This window comes from Oncorhynchus clarkii, chromosome 10, assembly GCF_045791955.1.
Source record: "Oncorhynchus clarkii lewisi isolate Uvic-CL-2024 chromosome 10, UVic_Ocla_1.0, whole genome shotgun sequence".
Taxonomy (NCBI): Eukaryota; Metazoa; Chordata; class Actinopteri; order Salmoniformes; family Salmonidae; genus Oncorhynchus; species Oncorhynchus clarkii.
This window is the reverse complement of record NC_092156.1, coordinates 63,424,037-63,441,450: the sequence shown is the minus strand read 5'-3', so window position 1 is coordinate 63,441,450 and position 17,414 is coordinate 63,424,037. Positions and strand designations below refer to the sequence as shown.

Below are 17,414 nucleotides of genomic sequence, written 5' to 3'. Positions count from 1 at the left end.
AGAGAGAGAGAGAGAGAGGGCCGTGTGAAGAAAGAGAGAGAGAGAGAGAGAGAGCCGTGTGAAGAAAGAGAGAGAGAGAGAGGGGGCCGTGTGAAGAAAGAGAGAGGGGGGAGAGAGAGGGAGAGAGGGGGCCGTGTAAAGAAAGAGAGGGGGGGAGAGAGGGGGCCGTGTGAAGAAAGAGAGGGGGGAGAGAGAGAGAGGACCGTGTGAAGAAAGAGAGAGGGGGGAGAGAGCGAGAGAGAGAGGACCGTGTGTAGAAAGAGAGAGGGTGGGAGAAAGAGAGAGAGAGAGAGGTAACCTCAAGGCAACCTGGAACACACAGAAACATCCTCTCACAGTATATATGGGTCAGGCTATCTCTCTCCTCCTCTCTCACTTTTTCTCTCTCTCTCTCTCTCTCTTTGCTCTCTTTCTCTTTTTCTCTCTCTCTCTCCTTATCCGCCACTCCCTCGTTCCGCATCTTGATGACTCCCATAATCTCCCTGCTGCCGTGAGATTAAAAAGAAAACCACCATGTTTTATGATAACATTTGTGGGATAAACAAAGTTGTCACAACCTCCTCTGTCTCCTTCCTCTTTAATCTGCTTTCTTTGAGTTCCAGCAACAATTGGTAGGTTGTTATACAATGTTTCCATGAGCCAGGCAGGCAAGGTTTCAGTACTGAGTCAGGCAGGCAAGGTTTCAGTACTGAGTCAGGCAGGCAGGGTTTCAGTACTGAGTCAGGCAGGCAGGGTTTCAGTACTGAGTCAGGCAGGCAGGGTTTCAGTACTGAGTCAGGCAGGCAGGGTTTCAGTACTGAGTCAGGCAGGCAGGGTTTCAGTACTGAGTCAGGCAGGCAAGGTTTCAGTACTGAGTCAGGCAGGCAAGGTTTCAGTACTGAGTCAGGCAGGCAGGATTTCAGTACTGAGCCAGGCAGGCAGGGTTTCAGTACTGAGTCAGGCAGGCAGGGTTTCAGTACTGAGTCAGGCAGGCAGGGTTTCAGTACTGAGTCCGGCAGGGTTTCAGTACTGAGTCAGACAGACAGGATTTCAGTACTGAGTCAGGCAGGCAGGGTTTCAGTACTGAGCCAGGCAGCATAGTGAGGAGAACCAGATCCAGACAGAGCTGAACCAGAGCTGAAAAACCCATTAAAATAGATGCAGATCAGCCACCCCGACCGGCTCTGTCTGCTTCACATTATGGCAAGGATGCCTGCGCCATTATTCTTAAAATGTCTCAGTGTAGTAGTGCTGATCGAGAATCAGTTGTGTCTTTTATAACATAATGATTACGATTATAAGAATAGGGAGGACCTGATCCTAGACCAGCACTCCTACTCTGAGACGCTGTATGAATGCAGCCCTGAAACCTGTAAGAAATTGCAGCCGCCCCATGTCTGCTTCACATTACGGGAAGGATGCCTTGTGCCTTGGCTCTGTATCATTCCACTGAGGGATCCCGTGTTTATTTAAGAGAAGAAAGAGACACATTAAAAACAGTGGGATAGTGGAATAGCAGCGCCTGATGATTCCAAGCTGTAGCATGGGAGAAGTGTGTAGGGAGTGTTTTTTAAGGAGTGAAGGATGGCGGTGGTAGTAAATGATGATGGAGGAATTCCTGTTGTTCTCTTAGTACGTAAACTACAGGTCCCTAAACTTCTCTCTCTCTCTCTATCTCTATCTCTATCTCTCTCTCTCTGGCTCTCTCTCTCTATCTCTGGCTCTCTCTCTCTCTCTCTCTCTCTCTCTCTCTCTCTCTCTCTCTCTCTCTCTCTCTCTGGCTCTCTCTCTCTATCTCTGGCTCTCTCTCTCTCTCTCTCTCTCTCTCTCTCTCTCTCTGTCTCTCTCTCTCTCTGTCTCTCTCTCTCTCTCTCTCTCTCTCTCTCTCTCTCTCTCTCTCTCTCTCTCTCTCTCTCTCTCTCTCTCTCTCTCTCTCTCTCTCTCTCTCTCTCTCTCTCTCTCTCTATCTCTATCTCTGTCTCTCTCTCTCTCTCTCTCTCTCTCTCTATCTCTGGCTCTCTCTCTCTCTCTCTATCTCTATCTCTCTCTCTCTCTCTCTCTCTCTCTCTCTCTCTCCAATTTAAGGGATTTATTAGCATTAGTTCCAAAATAATACTGTCTATATGCAGTTTTGTAACAATGCAAATAGTTTATTTCTCTCCCTCTCTCTCTCTCTCTCTTCCCTTGTTTCTGTCCCTCTTGCTTCACTGCTTGCACTCCCTACCCCACCCTCCTCTTTCTCTCTGTTTGTTGTCTCTCTCTCCTCTTCCTCTCCTCCTTCCCTCTCTCATGCTGTGAGGCATTGATCTACGTGTTCATGCTGAATGACATGTGACATACATGAGCAGAGTGTGTTGCTCAGACTTCTGTGGTACCAGATGGCCTTACCTAGAAAGAGGGGACAAACACTGCCTGAGGTGGCTGGCTGAACCCAGTGCCCCTGTGGGAGCTGGCAGAGGGGGTAGTTTGTAGACAGGAGGGCAGCGGGGTTGTGTGTGTCCTGTGGAGCAGGGGGCAGAGTGTCCCTGAGGTGAAGCAACAGGCTTTCTCAGGCACCTCTCTGAGGTCACCCCGTAAACAGCCCTGGGGAGAACACACACATTCTAGACACACACACACACACACACACACACACACACACACACACACACACACACACACACACACACACACACACAAACACACACACACCCCCAGGGGTTATTGGCAGGTTGTGTGTGTGTGTGTGTGTGTGTGTGTGTGTGTGTGTGTGTGCGCGCGCGTGTGTCTAGAATGTGTGTGTTCTCCCCAGGGCTGCGTGTGCGTTAGATCCTCAGGTAAAAAGAGTAATCCTCTCCGTCAACTCAGACGTCATCTCATGACTTTACACTCATGCCTAATGCACACACACAGATTGACTCACACACTTACACACTGATTGGGCCGACCTGCCACTTGTCCTGTTTTCTCTGACAGTCAGCATCACAGTTCATGGCTGATGAGGTGTTTGACTGTCTCGAGAGAATATGACCGGGTTAGTGTGTGTGTGTGTGTGTGTGTGTGCGTGTGTGTGCGTGTGTGTGTGTTCACAGGTATCACAATTGCATCTTTTTATCATAGTGAAGACTGAAAGAACATGGGGAAGGGAACTAATAAAACAGGAATGAGCTTACATCAGCAGCAGCTGGTTTGTGTGTGTGTGTGCGTGTGTGCGTGTGTGTGTGTGTGTGTGCGTGCGTGCGCGCGTGCGTGCGTGTGTGTGTGTGTTGGCGTAGGTAATGTACTTACATGCAAAACAGTCCTGTCTGTCACAGGAGTAGATTTTCCTGCTCTGCTGTTCCACTGTAAAACCACAGAAACTCTACAGCTCTCTCTCTCTCACCTGTTTAAAAGCCCTTCACTTCAGTTGGCCCATGGGTTTAGCAAGTGTATGTTTACTTAGTATTTTCTAATGACAGTTGAGTGGTGGATCTAATTAGATTTGTTGCAGCGTTCATTGGCGTCAGTTAAGAACTCACACAAATACAATGAAAGGTTTTAGTCGTTGTTAATTTGGGTATTTGTTTTAGTTTGGGTGTTTTCCATCAGGTAGGGCAACGGACAGCATCTCAACTTCCTTTATTCTCTGTGATCAAAATCCGACTGTAAGTTTCCATGAAAAGAGACGAGGATAAGAAGACAAATCAAAGAAAGAAATCCAAGGTAAAACAGGACAGACATTTATATGAACCAGCAGCATTTCATTGTATGAACTCTGCCTTGAAGCACACAGGCAAGTCAGTTAAGAACAGATTCTTATTTACAATGACGGCCTACAACAGCTAAACCCGGACGACGCTGGGCCAATTGTGTGCCGCCCTATGGGACTCCCAATCACGGCGGGTTGTGATACAGCCTGGATTCAAACCTGGGTGTCTGTAGTGACACCTCTAGCACTGAGATGCAGTGCCTCAGACCGCTGCGCCACTCGGTAGCTCAAATACGTCAATGCATAGCTTTCAATTATTGAAACATCTCCCTTGAAATGTTGTTGAAGTATAACTGTGTAGCTACAGCACTCTCTCCTGTCTGTGTTTCTGATTGAAGCACAAATGATTTCATCTTGGCTAATGTTATTATGTGAACACATTACCATAATAGTGTTGCAGCCACAGTGTTCTTTTCCCGTTTAAAACTCTGGCTCCAGTCATTGAACCAAAGCACTTTTTAATTAGGAATTTAATGACCAATAATGCACTTGATCAGCCAGACCTAATTTCATTTAGACTCAGACAAATCAGATGAACGTTGTCACTCTCTTTTGTGTCACCGGAGGGGGGCAAATTGGTCACATTTACCCATTTTGGCTTTGAATGAATAATTGTTTTCAGTGATTAAATCCGTTTTAGTGTAATGTTTTGACAATTTAAATATGTATAATGTTCAGAGGAGACGTTAATAATGTTTTCTCTGTATAAAATCCAGCACATTAGTATTAAGTCAAGCTGAAAATGATTGTAAACATTGAAGAAAATTATATTTTCCAATAATATAATCTGTGTTTGATAAACCTACTAATGACTGTGTGCAAAAATGATATATACAGTGGAGCAAAAAAGTATTTAGTCAGCCACCAATTGTGCAAGTTCTCCCACTTAAAAAGATGAGAGAGGCCTGTAATTTTCATCATAGGTACACTTCAACTATGACAGACATTTTCCACCATAATTTGCAAATAAATTCATAAAAAATCCTACAATGTGATTTTCTGGATTATTTTTCTCATTTTGTCTGTCATTGTTGAAGTGTACCTATGATGAAAATGACAGGCCTCTCATCTTTTTCTAAGTGGGAGAACTTGCACAATTGGTGGCTGATTAAATACTTTTTTGCCCCACTGTATATATATTTATTACCGTTATTTTACCAGGTGAGTTGACTGAGAACACATTCTCATTTACAGTACAGCAACGACCTGGGGAATAGTTGTGAGACAACAAATGTGTGTGAATTTAAATGATTTATTTCACACTACTAGCAGTGGAGTGCTGGGTTGTCCCAGCTGAGGATGTGAAGCTAGGGGCCGTGAGGGGCCATGTAAGGGGCCCTACCAGGGGGGCATGGTGTGAGGATCAGAGCTGCAGCTGCCCTGCCAGTGTGGCTGGTAGGTGACAAAATGCTAATCCTAATTTCAGCCCTGGTCTGTCTAACTGACTGGTCCTGACAGATCACCACAGTGCTGCTGATCTGATTCACTCACTAAGTCTCATTCCCCCATAAGCACTCCTCACAGATCAGTCACCTCTCCTGCTCTCTCTCCCTCCCTCCGTTACTCATTCACTCACTCAGTTGTCACTCTGCCCTCCTGTCTGCCTCGGTACATTTTTACAAAACTATAAACCAGCAGTGTGAGGAGCCGTCTTTCCCTCAGTCGCTCGCTCGCTCTCTGTTTCTCCCTCTCTCTTCCTCTCCTCATACTGTATCTATTAATATTCATGAATGATAGTTTGTCGTTGTTGGGGCTGCTGATATGCCACCGCAGCAGACTTATTTATCTATTTAACATGACCACGAAAAACCTAGGAATCAATCAATCTGCCATTATTAATACAATGTAAAAATGTAATGATTGATTATTGAAATATTGAAATAACATGGGCGAATGAGAAACAAATTGATACTATTTAACGGCAACAATAAGGCAGGCACTAGGGATGGGGTGTGAGCATTTGGGTCTGAGCAGATGAGAATTGAGTCGTCGTTGTGTGTATTTGTCTGTAAATTGCTGTTCGTATGTGTATGTTTGTATTTGGTGTGTGGAATAAATACAAATGAAAAGACAAATCAAAATGAAGATGACCATGAGGTGGGACAGCCCACAGCCCCCAGGGCATGGCAGGGAAACCCCCTACTCTGTCTATCCACTGCCATGCTTAGGAAGACCCAATAACACACACAGTTGTGTGGGGGGAAAGCAAATGATGCTGTCAACCGTTTCAACCAGGAGCGGCAGCCTGGCATACCGTAACGTTACCCTTTAAATAACGCCTGTTCTCTCTTTGTCATCTGTTCAATTCCTCCTGATAGTGAGGAGAGAGAGAAGGCAGAGAAATGATGATATTCTCCTCTTCTGATCAGAAGCATAGCCCTATCAAATCTCTTTTATGTTTTGCCTGATTAGCGTTAGTTTTATCCCAAATTCTGTTTTCTCCATTACGTTTTTCCAGGTTTCAATTTGACCCTGTTTTTTTTTTACGCACTCACAGTCCCACTTTTTAAATAGAAATACAACTAAATTGGATGTTGTAAATCCACAACAGTGCTTAAACCACATCAGGATACCACTCTTTCAATTTACATTGTTGTGTGTAATTACCCTTTAATTCCAGTATGCACCTAGCAAGAGGCAGTGGTTTAGCAGTATTTTTGTAGAGTACATGTGATGGTAGACTTTGCAAAGCAAATACCCACTGGTTTGATGCAAATAATCATGATCTCCTTCTGCCTGGTAAGCATAGGCTATTTTATAATTAACATTTAATTGAGAAATCTATACAAAGAGTCACATACACAGACAGGGGAATTCTCCCTGCCTCTTCAGAAAGTTCCAGGAAATACAAATCACTGATGCATTCTGTTCATGTCTTATGATAAACTTGGGCAAATTAATACATTTTCAGTACATTTAGTTGATTCCCTACTAAGTTCAACACATTTATTGAATATTCATGAAATCTGTTTTCATGTCTGGATTCCGTGATTCCGTGTGTTCTCGGCATCGCAGATGTTATAGGGCCGTAGAAGCATCTCTCCCCATTTCATTAGGGAGAATCTACCTTCCAAACCTCCCAACTGCCTCCCTCGCGTTGCTATCATCTGGGACGAGTTTAGAAAACTGACGCAGGAAAACCTTATCAAGAAATATGTTGTTGACTTGAAAAAGAAAAGGAAAAAGATATATGTTTGAGAAAGAGCAGCCATGCACAATCTCTGGGAGACCTCCAGAAAAGGGCCAGCCAACATTTCCAAATTAAAATGGCCGCAATGATCAGAACGCAAAATTAGAAGCAGAGAGAAAGTTTTTTGGCTAATAAATATTTGAAAAGTACCCCTGGGGGGACTCCATGCAATGGTTATTACTCTGACACACACACAAGTATGTCGTTTTATTTTTTGTTCTCAGGATGTTGTCTGTAGATTTGATTAATTCTCGATGGCAGCAGGGCTTAATGAAAGATTGAAAATGTTTTCCCCTTCCTCCTTGATACACATGCACACACACACATGCACACACATGCACACACACACGCACACACACATGCACACGCACATGCACACGCACATACACACGCACACACATGCACACACACGCACACACACACACATGCACACGCACATGCATTTTTATCTAAGGGATGTGTCGTGCTTATCAGCAACTCTAGACACATACCAGATCAGGGGGACGGGAGTAATCAATTAAGTCACCCCCTCCTCTCCCCGCCTCCCCGGCTTTTTTCTCCCTCTCCCACTCCCCTCTCACCCCTGCCCTCCCTACTTCAGTTCCTAAAGGCTGTTTCCTGCCTGCCTCTCCTCACTCCAATGCACTCAGACCCTGCCGAGACACACACACACACACACACACACACACACACTAGCACCGCTGAACACTCCAGAAGGTGGGGAGGATTTCAGGATCCCGGGAAGATTAAGTGCACAGCTTAGCGCTATCTGACCGCTGTGTCTCACACTTTTTCTTTCATTTTCTTCCCCTCCCTCTCTCTTTCCCTGTCTTCCCTCTCTCCAGGTAGCCGAGCCTAAGCAGAGCGGGTTGGGCGGACCCTCCCTCCTCCACCTCCTCCCACCCATCTTCCTCCAGCATCCCGGTCCGTGCCGTGTTTGTGTCTATCTGCCGGGGTCGGCGAAGCATGCTGGCAGTATGGACGTGAAGGAACGCAGGCCCTACTGCTCGCTGACCAAGAGCAGGCGCGACAAGGAGCGGCGCTACACGGGCTCGTCCGGCGACAGCGAGGAGTGCGGCGGCGGCGGTGGCCCGGGACCGAGGGTACCCACCCAGAAGTCGTACAGCTCCAGCGAGACGCTCAAGGCCTTCGACCACCAGGACTCCTCCAGACTATTGTACAGCAGCAGAGTGAAGGAGATGGTGCACCGTGAACAGGACGAGTACACCCGACAAGGTACTATTTAGCCTAGGTAGTTATCCCCCTGCCGTTGTGCGTTTGAGCAAGGCACCTAGCATGCTCTAGGGGCGCTGCCCTGTGGCTGACCATGTAGGCAGTGCTTGAGGTGGGCCTGGTACTTACCGGTACAGAGTATCATCCATCACCTCCAATTTTTATACCACCTTGACTATTGGCTCCAAAATATGATCACCAGGACTGTAAATGTAAATATGATCACCAGGACTGTAAAATGTAAATATGATCACCAGGACTGTAAATGTAAATATGATCACCAGGACTGGAAATGTAAATATGATCACCAGGACTGTAAATGTAAATATGATCACCAGGACTGTAAATGTAAATATGATCACCAGGACTGTAAATGTAAATATGATCACCAGGACTGTAAATGTACATATGATCACCAGTACTGTCAAATGTAAATATGATCACCAGTACTGTCAAATGTAAATATGATCACCAGGACTGTAAAATTAAATTGAGTACCAGGACCTGTGTCATTCCACTTCAAGCTGTCCGTAGATTTTACTCTGTAGTCACGGTCAGCAGTACCTGCTTGAACTCTTCCTTAGTTTGGCCCCTAAGAGGTGAAGTCTGTCTCTGTTTACATACGTTTACCTCAGGTGGGACCCCTCCATGTTGACTTATGCCACCAAGCTGGGCCGAGGCTCAAATGTTTACCTTAGATAAGGGAAACGGGCCGACTACTTCAGATTTAAAGTGCGTTCAAGGACGCGACCCAGCCCTATCAGGAATCAGTTTCTGTGGATAAGGGACGCGGTGCAATTACATTTACAGTGCACTTATGTCATGAAGAAAACATGTTCTGGCTACGGTTTCAATCCGAAAAGAAAGAATCTCATTACCTCTCTCGTTGGTGTCTCACTAGGTGCTTGTCCTCTGTAGCTCAGTTGGTAGTAGAGCACAGCGCTTGCAACGGCAGGATAGTGGGTTCGATTCCACTCGTGTGTAAAAATGTATGTATGCATACATAAGTGGCTTTGGATTAAAAGGTCTCTGCTAAATGATATATAATAGCTGCATGGTCAGTGTTGAACATGAACACTGGGGCTTGTCTATCTGATAAGGAGCTCCAGGGGTAATGTGTTGACAGGTAGATGGGGGTATTGGGTTAAGGAAAGGGGTAACAGTCTGGGTAGGTTGGGGCTATGTATGTCATCCTCCCCATATTAACAGACATGAGACAGATGGGGGCGGCAGGTAGCTTCGAGGTTAGCGTGTTGGGACACTTTTTTATTTTATTTCACCTTTATTTAACCAGGTAGGCCAGTTGAGAACAAGTTCTCATTTACAACTGCGACGTAAGGTGCTGACAAGGAAAAACATGTCTAAAGTCTAATTGCTCCAGGGGCGCTGTACAATGGCGACCCACTTTTGTGTAACAGAACAAATATAAGCATCCCCCAAATTATTATAGCGACACCCTCTCTGCCTCTCGCTGGCTGAGCTAGTCCCCTAAGTGGGCCACTCGGTCACTAGACTTGTTGACTTGTTGGGCCACAGCCATCGCTCGACAGACTTAATAACTTAATGTTTAACTACTATTCAAAGCCTCAAGGCTAAGCACCTCTTTCTGTCTCCTCGCCCAGTCACTGACAGTAACATAGGAGCTTATGGTGACACTATGCTAAGCTAATATAGCTAGCACCGTTTGTTTATTATGTATATTAATATGGTGACACCATAGAAATAGTTCTGGGTTTTGAATCTATTTGACCATTCTATTCATTCAAATTCTATGGGTTTGACGTTGACCTAAATGATTTGGTCACTTCAGAAATAATAGTGGGACAGTAGTCATTTGTGAAACTTTATGGACTAAAGCTGGAATAATTCGAATTGTTGCCCATCAGGGATAAAATAAAAAAAACAGTGATTTTTGTAATTATTAGATTTTATAACGCACAGCGAGCGCATAGATCTGAAACTGTTTTGAACTCGTGACATGAACTGGTTCGTGGAAAGATGGAGGCAAAGCGTTTTACCAGGTCCAGCCATATTTTCCAGAAACATAACAAAAGTACTTTGAAGTTCATTACTAGTTCATTGATTGTTCCTCCACTCCAATTAACAATTCATAAATATTGGAGAGAAAAAAGGTAATGACTTTAATTATCTTATCATGTACATTTTCATTGCCACACTAATTGGCGTTCATTTAAAATTAATATAATTTTAATTGAACTGCAGTGACTATCTTAGTTATGTCTGTAATTAACAAGCCTTTGTAGTCACTCTTATTCCTAGATCAAAGATTTGCTCCAGACAGTATTTTATCCACAGATTTAACAGTCAATATTCTATCCTTCTTATAATGCAAATGATCTCGGAGGGAATGTGGAAGATTTTTCATATTTTTTTGATCAACCAATGATTTGGCCGTGCTGTGAAACTTCTGGATTCTACTACCACGTGGGGCATGGCATGCATCAGAACCAATTCACAATGAGGATGACTTATATGTAGCTTGAGAACAACATTTTCTTATTTGAATCTAAATGTAGTTAAATAATACTCTACCCTAAATGAGATAAAGCATGTATTTATCTGAATCTTGTACCCTTAAATATTTCGATATTTTAAAAAGAAATAAGCCATAGTTGTTGTCACTGTTATGGACATTTTACCCAGGCCTATGGAATACAGTAGCCTCTCACTGAGATACAGGTAATACGTTTATATTACAGTCATTTTCACAACTGCATAAGTAGTACGGCTTGAAACACTTTCCATTATCCCAAAAAGAGTGAGTATTAACTAGTCTGAGCTGGAAGAACACGTTCTCAGAGTGAATGTATACTAATCTAATAAGGATTCAAAAGTAATATAATAACTTATTACTGAAGCAAATACTATCACTAAATATGGTCACTAAATGATATATGATAATCACTGAATAGCAGCAGGAATAATATTTTTTACAAACATTTCACAGCATTTAAATGTAAAAAAATGTATATATATTTAACATATAAATGCTGTGAAATGTTTGTAAAAAATATTATTCCTGCTGCTATTCAGTGATTATCATATATCATTTAGTGACCATATTTAGTGATAGTTTTTTTTATATATCAATACGGTCACGGTCACGAATATATATATATTTTTATATTATATAATTTTTTACATATAAATGCTGTGAAATGTTATTCCTGCTGCTATTCAGTGATTATCATATATAATTTTGTGACCGTATTTATATATATATATATATATATTTATGTATATATATGTTCAGGCATGTTCTTAGCCAGCCTATTCCCATCACCACGGCAGCTAAACCCACAGAATGGAATTCAGTCTAGATCTAAATGTAGGTGTGACATAAATGTCTTTAAGCGAGAGAAAAGACTTTAGCTTTGCAGGAAATCATTAACGTTGGTTAAAAAAGGAACTAAATGAATTATGTATCACAGACTCTATTTTTAATTGGATCATGTTTTAAAATTCCCTAACATAAAATGCAAGCCACTTCAATTGTAGTAGAATGTTTAATAGGCCTAAGATGAATTATACAGTGTATTGTTGGCTGTAGTCATAGAGATCCTATACAATTATATAGTATTTCAATTCCTAATTCTATGCCTGTAGTTGTGTTGGCATATGAGGTCCCAGATAATTAAATAGTTCATTTTGATCCATGGTTACTGTGTCTTGTACCATTTGTAACAAATGTAGGAATTTCTCTCAGATATTTCTAAGTACTTTGTTCTATGACATATTCCGAAAATATTTAAATCTGTAAAACTATACTAAAACTATAATATTTATTCATGTTATTATTCATAACACAAATATGATTATGTTATTGTTTTATTAGGGTTATTTGTAATGTGTTGTATGTTTTGATTCATTATTAGTTCAGTATAAATTAGACATAAAAGCCTTAATGTGGAACACTTCCTTAACTCCACCCTGATGACTTCATATGATTGTTGACGGCTGTTGTTGCTGTTTGTCTTGTTGTGGTGGCGGCGTCGCCTTTGAAGTAGGGACTTTACGCTTTCAAGGCCTTGAGATATTTATGAAATCACCAAACAGATTGGAAGTGCCTTAGCTACCAGTCTATCTGCCAGGACAACATAACAGAGTAGAGCAGCCACCATCTTCTCTCCCATCTGCACCACATTACCCCTCCCCGAGAACACACATGCACACAAACACACACCATATTCTGTCTGCCTGCGAGAGGAAGACACTCTTACTAAGTCTCTGTACGCTACACTTGGGATTTTTATCTGTTAATTCATTGAGAAATATTTTGCCAAATATTCTCTGATTCATTTGGGGGGTTTCAACGAATGGTTGCCATAGAGATAGCAGTAATTTGATTATTTCTGTGGCTCCAAATCTACTGTATTTAATGTTATACTGCTTAGTTAAACTACTGTACCTTGTTACTTATGTTTTTTTGTGATGTAAATGAATTGTGCCTAGATTGTTTTCTACAATACTAGTGGGTCTTGAATTCCTTTCAGCCTGCATAATGTTACCGCATTAGATATAACCAAAGTACAGCCACATATGAGACCAATCATTAACACAGCTACCTCTGCCAAACATGAATTTATTTAGCTTTCTCTCTTTCTTTCTTTCTCACTCACTCTGTCTCTCTGAGTTGATAAATTGCAGACATGTATTTGCTTCATTCGTTGTAAATTATTGCTGTGTACCCAGAGGCCCTCCATTGATGGTTTGCCTTTTCCTACACGCCAGCCAACATTATTAACCCTTAAGTAATGCTTTTATAGGGCATTTATCGTTGGGCCTTGTGGGCTTGGCGTTGTGCCCTCCTGCACTGAAACAGTGGCTAGCCCAATGGGCCGTTCCAAGGTGCTCTTTGTTGTTGGGTTTTGCTTTAGCGTTATACAGTTTGTTAGCACTCCCCACTGGGCACAGACGTCAATTCAGCGTCTATTCCACCACGTTGATTCAATCAGTTTGTGCCCAGTGGGCCAGCACTGAAGTGCCCTTTATGTTAGCATGGTTCGAACCGTGTTTTTGTTATGCTAACGAGTTCAGCTTGAGCTGCGGAATGCGTTCTGCTCTGCCTAAGCAAAATGGACTGTATCATAGCGTGCTATTTTGCGCTACAGCATTAGGCCTATGTGTTGTTTCAGTTGTGTTTCAGCGATGATATGTTTTGCATTAGGAGACTATAGATTCCCCTTCGGATGTTTTGTTTTGCGTTGGATATTTCTTTAGGCATTTGGCTCGCTCCTCCAACGCGGTATAAATTGCCTTTAGCAAGTCGTGTTTCACTGAAGTATGTATCGTTTTAGTTGTTTCGTCATGCTCTACTTCAGTCGTTAGAGCAGGGGGTAGACTAGCAGATTTTTATCAGAGCGGATGGTCTTGTGGCCAGAACATAATTACCATAATTGGTCGAACACTGTAAATTGATGACAACTAAGCCCTAAAAGAGATTGGATTTGAAATAACAATCCTTTCATACCTTGATGACATTGAGACACGATCACATATGTCCCTTCTATTCGTGGGAATGCTTAGGAACAGATTTGCTAAATTAAACTAGTTTTGATCTGAATTACTGGTGATTTTAGTCTTCAGGGGGCCCCATAAAATAAAAGTTGAGGGTGTCTCCCTCCGTTTGATAATGAGAGTTTTCCATTAGGTCGTTGGTCCTATGGTGCTGAAAATATGGGGAGTTCTGCTAACTGCTAGCATGTTTTCAGGGGATCTGCTTGAGCAAGGCGAGATGCAGAATCACTCATCTTAATCATATAATAATTAACTTTTGGGATGCAAGATTTGTAGATGAGTGATTCTGCGTAATCCTACTGCAATGTAGTCGACCCCAAACATGCATTGCGTCTGTGCTACCCGTTAACATTGTTAGCTAGTCAGGCCTGGTCGTGGTAAGACACAACGGTCGGGGTTCTGGGAGTCGAGCGTGGGACCCTGGGTAACAGAATGTTAAGCCCCTGCAGTTATTTGAGAGTCAGATGAAACCTGATAGTCCCTTTTTTGCACGCCTAGGAGCTAGCGCTGTTTACAGAAGCTGTGTTTTCACTGGGGATTTTAGGTCAGTTGATACTGCACCCCACTAACCCCCATCACAAAAAAAAAGTCAGTACAGGATTTATTTGTATTTTCTCGCTCTCTCTCTTTATTTTCAAGCCCGTGCAGGATCTTTTCATTACTCAACACCTCCAGTCCAAATGACTCCCCAGATGCTAGCTAGGCCCCATTTACCTGTCAGCTTCTATTTTGTTAGCACCTGGGAGATAGCTCTCCCCCTTCTCTTCTCTGTGGCGTCCCAAATGGCACCCTATTCCCTATGTAGTGCACAACTTTTGACCAGAGCCCTATGGGTCCTAGTCAAAAGTATTACACCCTATTGCCTATATAGCTCCTGAGTGGTGCAGCGGTATAAGGCACTGCATCGCAGTGCTTGAGGCATCACTACAGACCCTGGCTCAATCCCGGGCTGTATCACAGTCGGCCGTGATCGGGAGCCCCATAAGGCGGCACACAAATGGCCCAGCGTCGTCCGGGTTAGGGGGGGGGGGGTTAGGCCGTCATTGTAAATAAGAATTTGTTCTTAACTGACTTGCCTAGTTATATAAAAAATATAGTGCACTTGGAACACAGCCCTCTTCTCTTCCAACTGTCTATATATCTGTCATGTGTACTCCCTCTCTGGCCTCTAGGTTACCAGGCTGCTTGTTGTGGCGCACACCTGTCACCATCGTTACAGAATGATGCCTCACCAAAGGGAAGCATCAGGGAGTTTTTTTTGTTTTTGTGTTGGAGGTGATGTCGGGTCCGGGTGTCAGAACTGGAGCTACCTGGGAGGCCTTAGCTGGTTTGTCGGATTCCCATGCCTCGGAGAGTTCGATGGGTTCCCATGCCTCAGCCGGGTGAACAGGTTCCCGTGCCTCGACCGAGGCAACCGGTGAGGTCTCAGCTGGCTCATCAGGCTCTCACTCCTCAGGCGGTTCGTCAGGTCTCTGCGCCGCAGCGGAGACGACCGGTCCGCTCCTGTTCCCCGGGATCGTCCCTATGGTTGGCGTCCTGCGGCTGGAGCTGAACGCGGCTGGAGCCGAGCGCGCCGGGGAGGGGGTACTGTCAGGTGTGCTCCCTCTCCGGCCTCTAGGTCACGAGGCTGCTCGTTATGGCACACACCTGTCACCATCGTTACACGCATCAGCGCATAAGGACACTCACCTGGACCCCATCCCCTCCATGATTACCTTCCCTATATATGTCACTCCCTTTGGTTCCATCCCCAGGCGTCATAGTTTCTGTTCCATGTCTGTGTGCTGTTAGTGTTTCTTACTCTTTATTATGTTACGTTTATTTTACTAAAACACTCCCTGAACTCACTTCCCGACTCTTAGCGCATATCGTTACACTATCTATCTATCTATCTATCTATCTATCTATCTATCTATCTATCTATTTATTTCTCTATCTATCTACACTATTTATACAAAAGTATGTGGACACCCCTTCAAATTAGTTGATTTGGCTATTTCAGCCAAATGCTGGCAGGTGTATACAATTGTGCACACAACCATGCAATCTCCATAGACAAACTTACCCCACCAGAAATGGTTTGTCAAGATCGGTGTTGGAGGAACGTGACTGGCCTGCACAGAGACCTAAACTCCATCGTACACCTTTGGGATGAATTGGAACGCTGACTGCGAGCCAGGCCTAGTCGCCCAACATCAGTGCCCGACCTCACTAATGGTCTTGTGGCTGAATGGAAGCAAGTCCCCGCAGCAATGTTCCAACATCTAGTGGAAAGCCTTCTCAGAACAGTGGAGGCTGTTATAGCAGCAAAGGGAGGGATCAACTCCATATTAATGCCCATGATTTTAGAATGAGATGTTTGACGAGCAGGTGTCCACATAAATGTGGTAATGTAGTGTATCTATCTATACAGAACAAAAATATAAATGCAACAAGTAAAGTGTTGATCCCATTTTCATAAGCTGGAGTAAACGATCCCATACATTTTACAAAAAGCTTATTTTGCTCAAATTTTGTGCACAGATTTGTTCACATCCATCTTACTGAGCATTTCTAATTTGACAAGATAATCTATCCACCTGAGAGGTGTGGCATATCAAGAAGCTGATTAAACAATATGATCATTACAAGGTGCACCTTGTGCTGCGGACAACAAAATGCCACTCACAATGCCACAGATGTCTCAAGTTTTGATGGAGTGTGCAATTGGCATGCTGACTGCATGAACGTCCGCCAGAGCTGAATGTAATGTTCATTTCTCTACTATAAGTCGCCTCCAACGTCGTTTTAGAGAATTTGACAGTACGTCTAACCGGCCTCACAACCTCAGTGTAAACACGCCAGCCCAGGATCTCCACATCTGGCTTCTTCACCTGCAGGATTGTCTGAGACCAGCCTCCTGGACAGCGGATGAAACTGTGGGTTTGCACAACCGAAGAATTTCTGCACAAACTGTCAGAAACTGTCTCAGGGAAGTTCACTTGCGTGTTCGTTGTCCTCCATCTTGACTTGACTGCAGTTCGGCGTCGTGACCGAATTCAGTGGGCAAATGCTCACCTTCAATGGCCACTGGCACGCTGGAGAAGTGTGTTCTTCACGGATGAATCCCAGTTTCAACTGTACTGGGCATTGTGTGGCGTTGTGTGGGCTGGCGGTTTGCTGATGTCAACATTGTGAACAGAGTGCCCCATGGTGGGGTTATGGTATGGGCAGGCATAAACTATGGACAAAGAACACAATTGCATTTTATTGATGGAAATTTAAATGTACAGAGATACCGTGACGAGATTCTGAGGCCCATTGTCATGCCATTCATCCACCGCCATCACCTCCTGTTTCAGCATAATAATGCACATCACCATGTTGCAAGGATCTGTACACAATTTCTGGAAGCTGACAATGTCCATGTTCTTCCATGGCCTGCATATTCACCAGACATGTCACCCATTGAGCATGTTTGGGATGCTCTGGATCGACGTGTACGACAGCGTGTTCCAGTTCCCACCAATATCCAGTAACTTCGCACAGCCATTGAAGAGGAGTGGGACAACATTCCACAGACCACCATAAACAGCCTTGTCAACTTTAATCTGGTCACACCAGATACTGACTGGTTTTCTGATCCACATCCCTACCCTGTTTTAAAAGTTATCTGTCACCAACAGATGCATATCTGTATTCCCAGTCATGTGAAATCCATAGATTATGACCTAATGATTTTATTTCAATTGACTGATTTCTGTAATA

General features: G+C 43.6%; 1 protein-coding gene across 1 annotated transcript in view; it reads left to right on the top strand.

Annotated features, from left to right (window-relative positions):
- Positions 1-17,414, top strand: part of LOC139419314 (teneurin-3-like) — a 405,690-nt gene that overhangs the window by 83,756 nt on the left and 304,520 nt on the right. The window contains exon 2 of the mRNA XM_071169258.1: positions 7,742-8,132. Within this exon, the coding sequence (XP_071025359.1) occupies positions 7,874-8,132 (259 nt within the window). The 5' untranslated portion in view covers positions 7,742-7,873. The remainder of the gene's footprint in view (positions 1-7,741; positions 8,133-17,414) is intronic.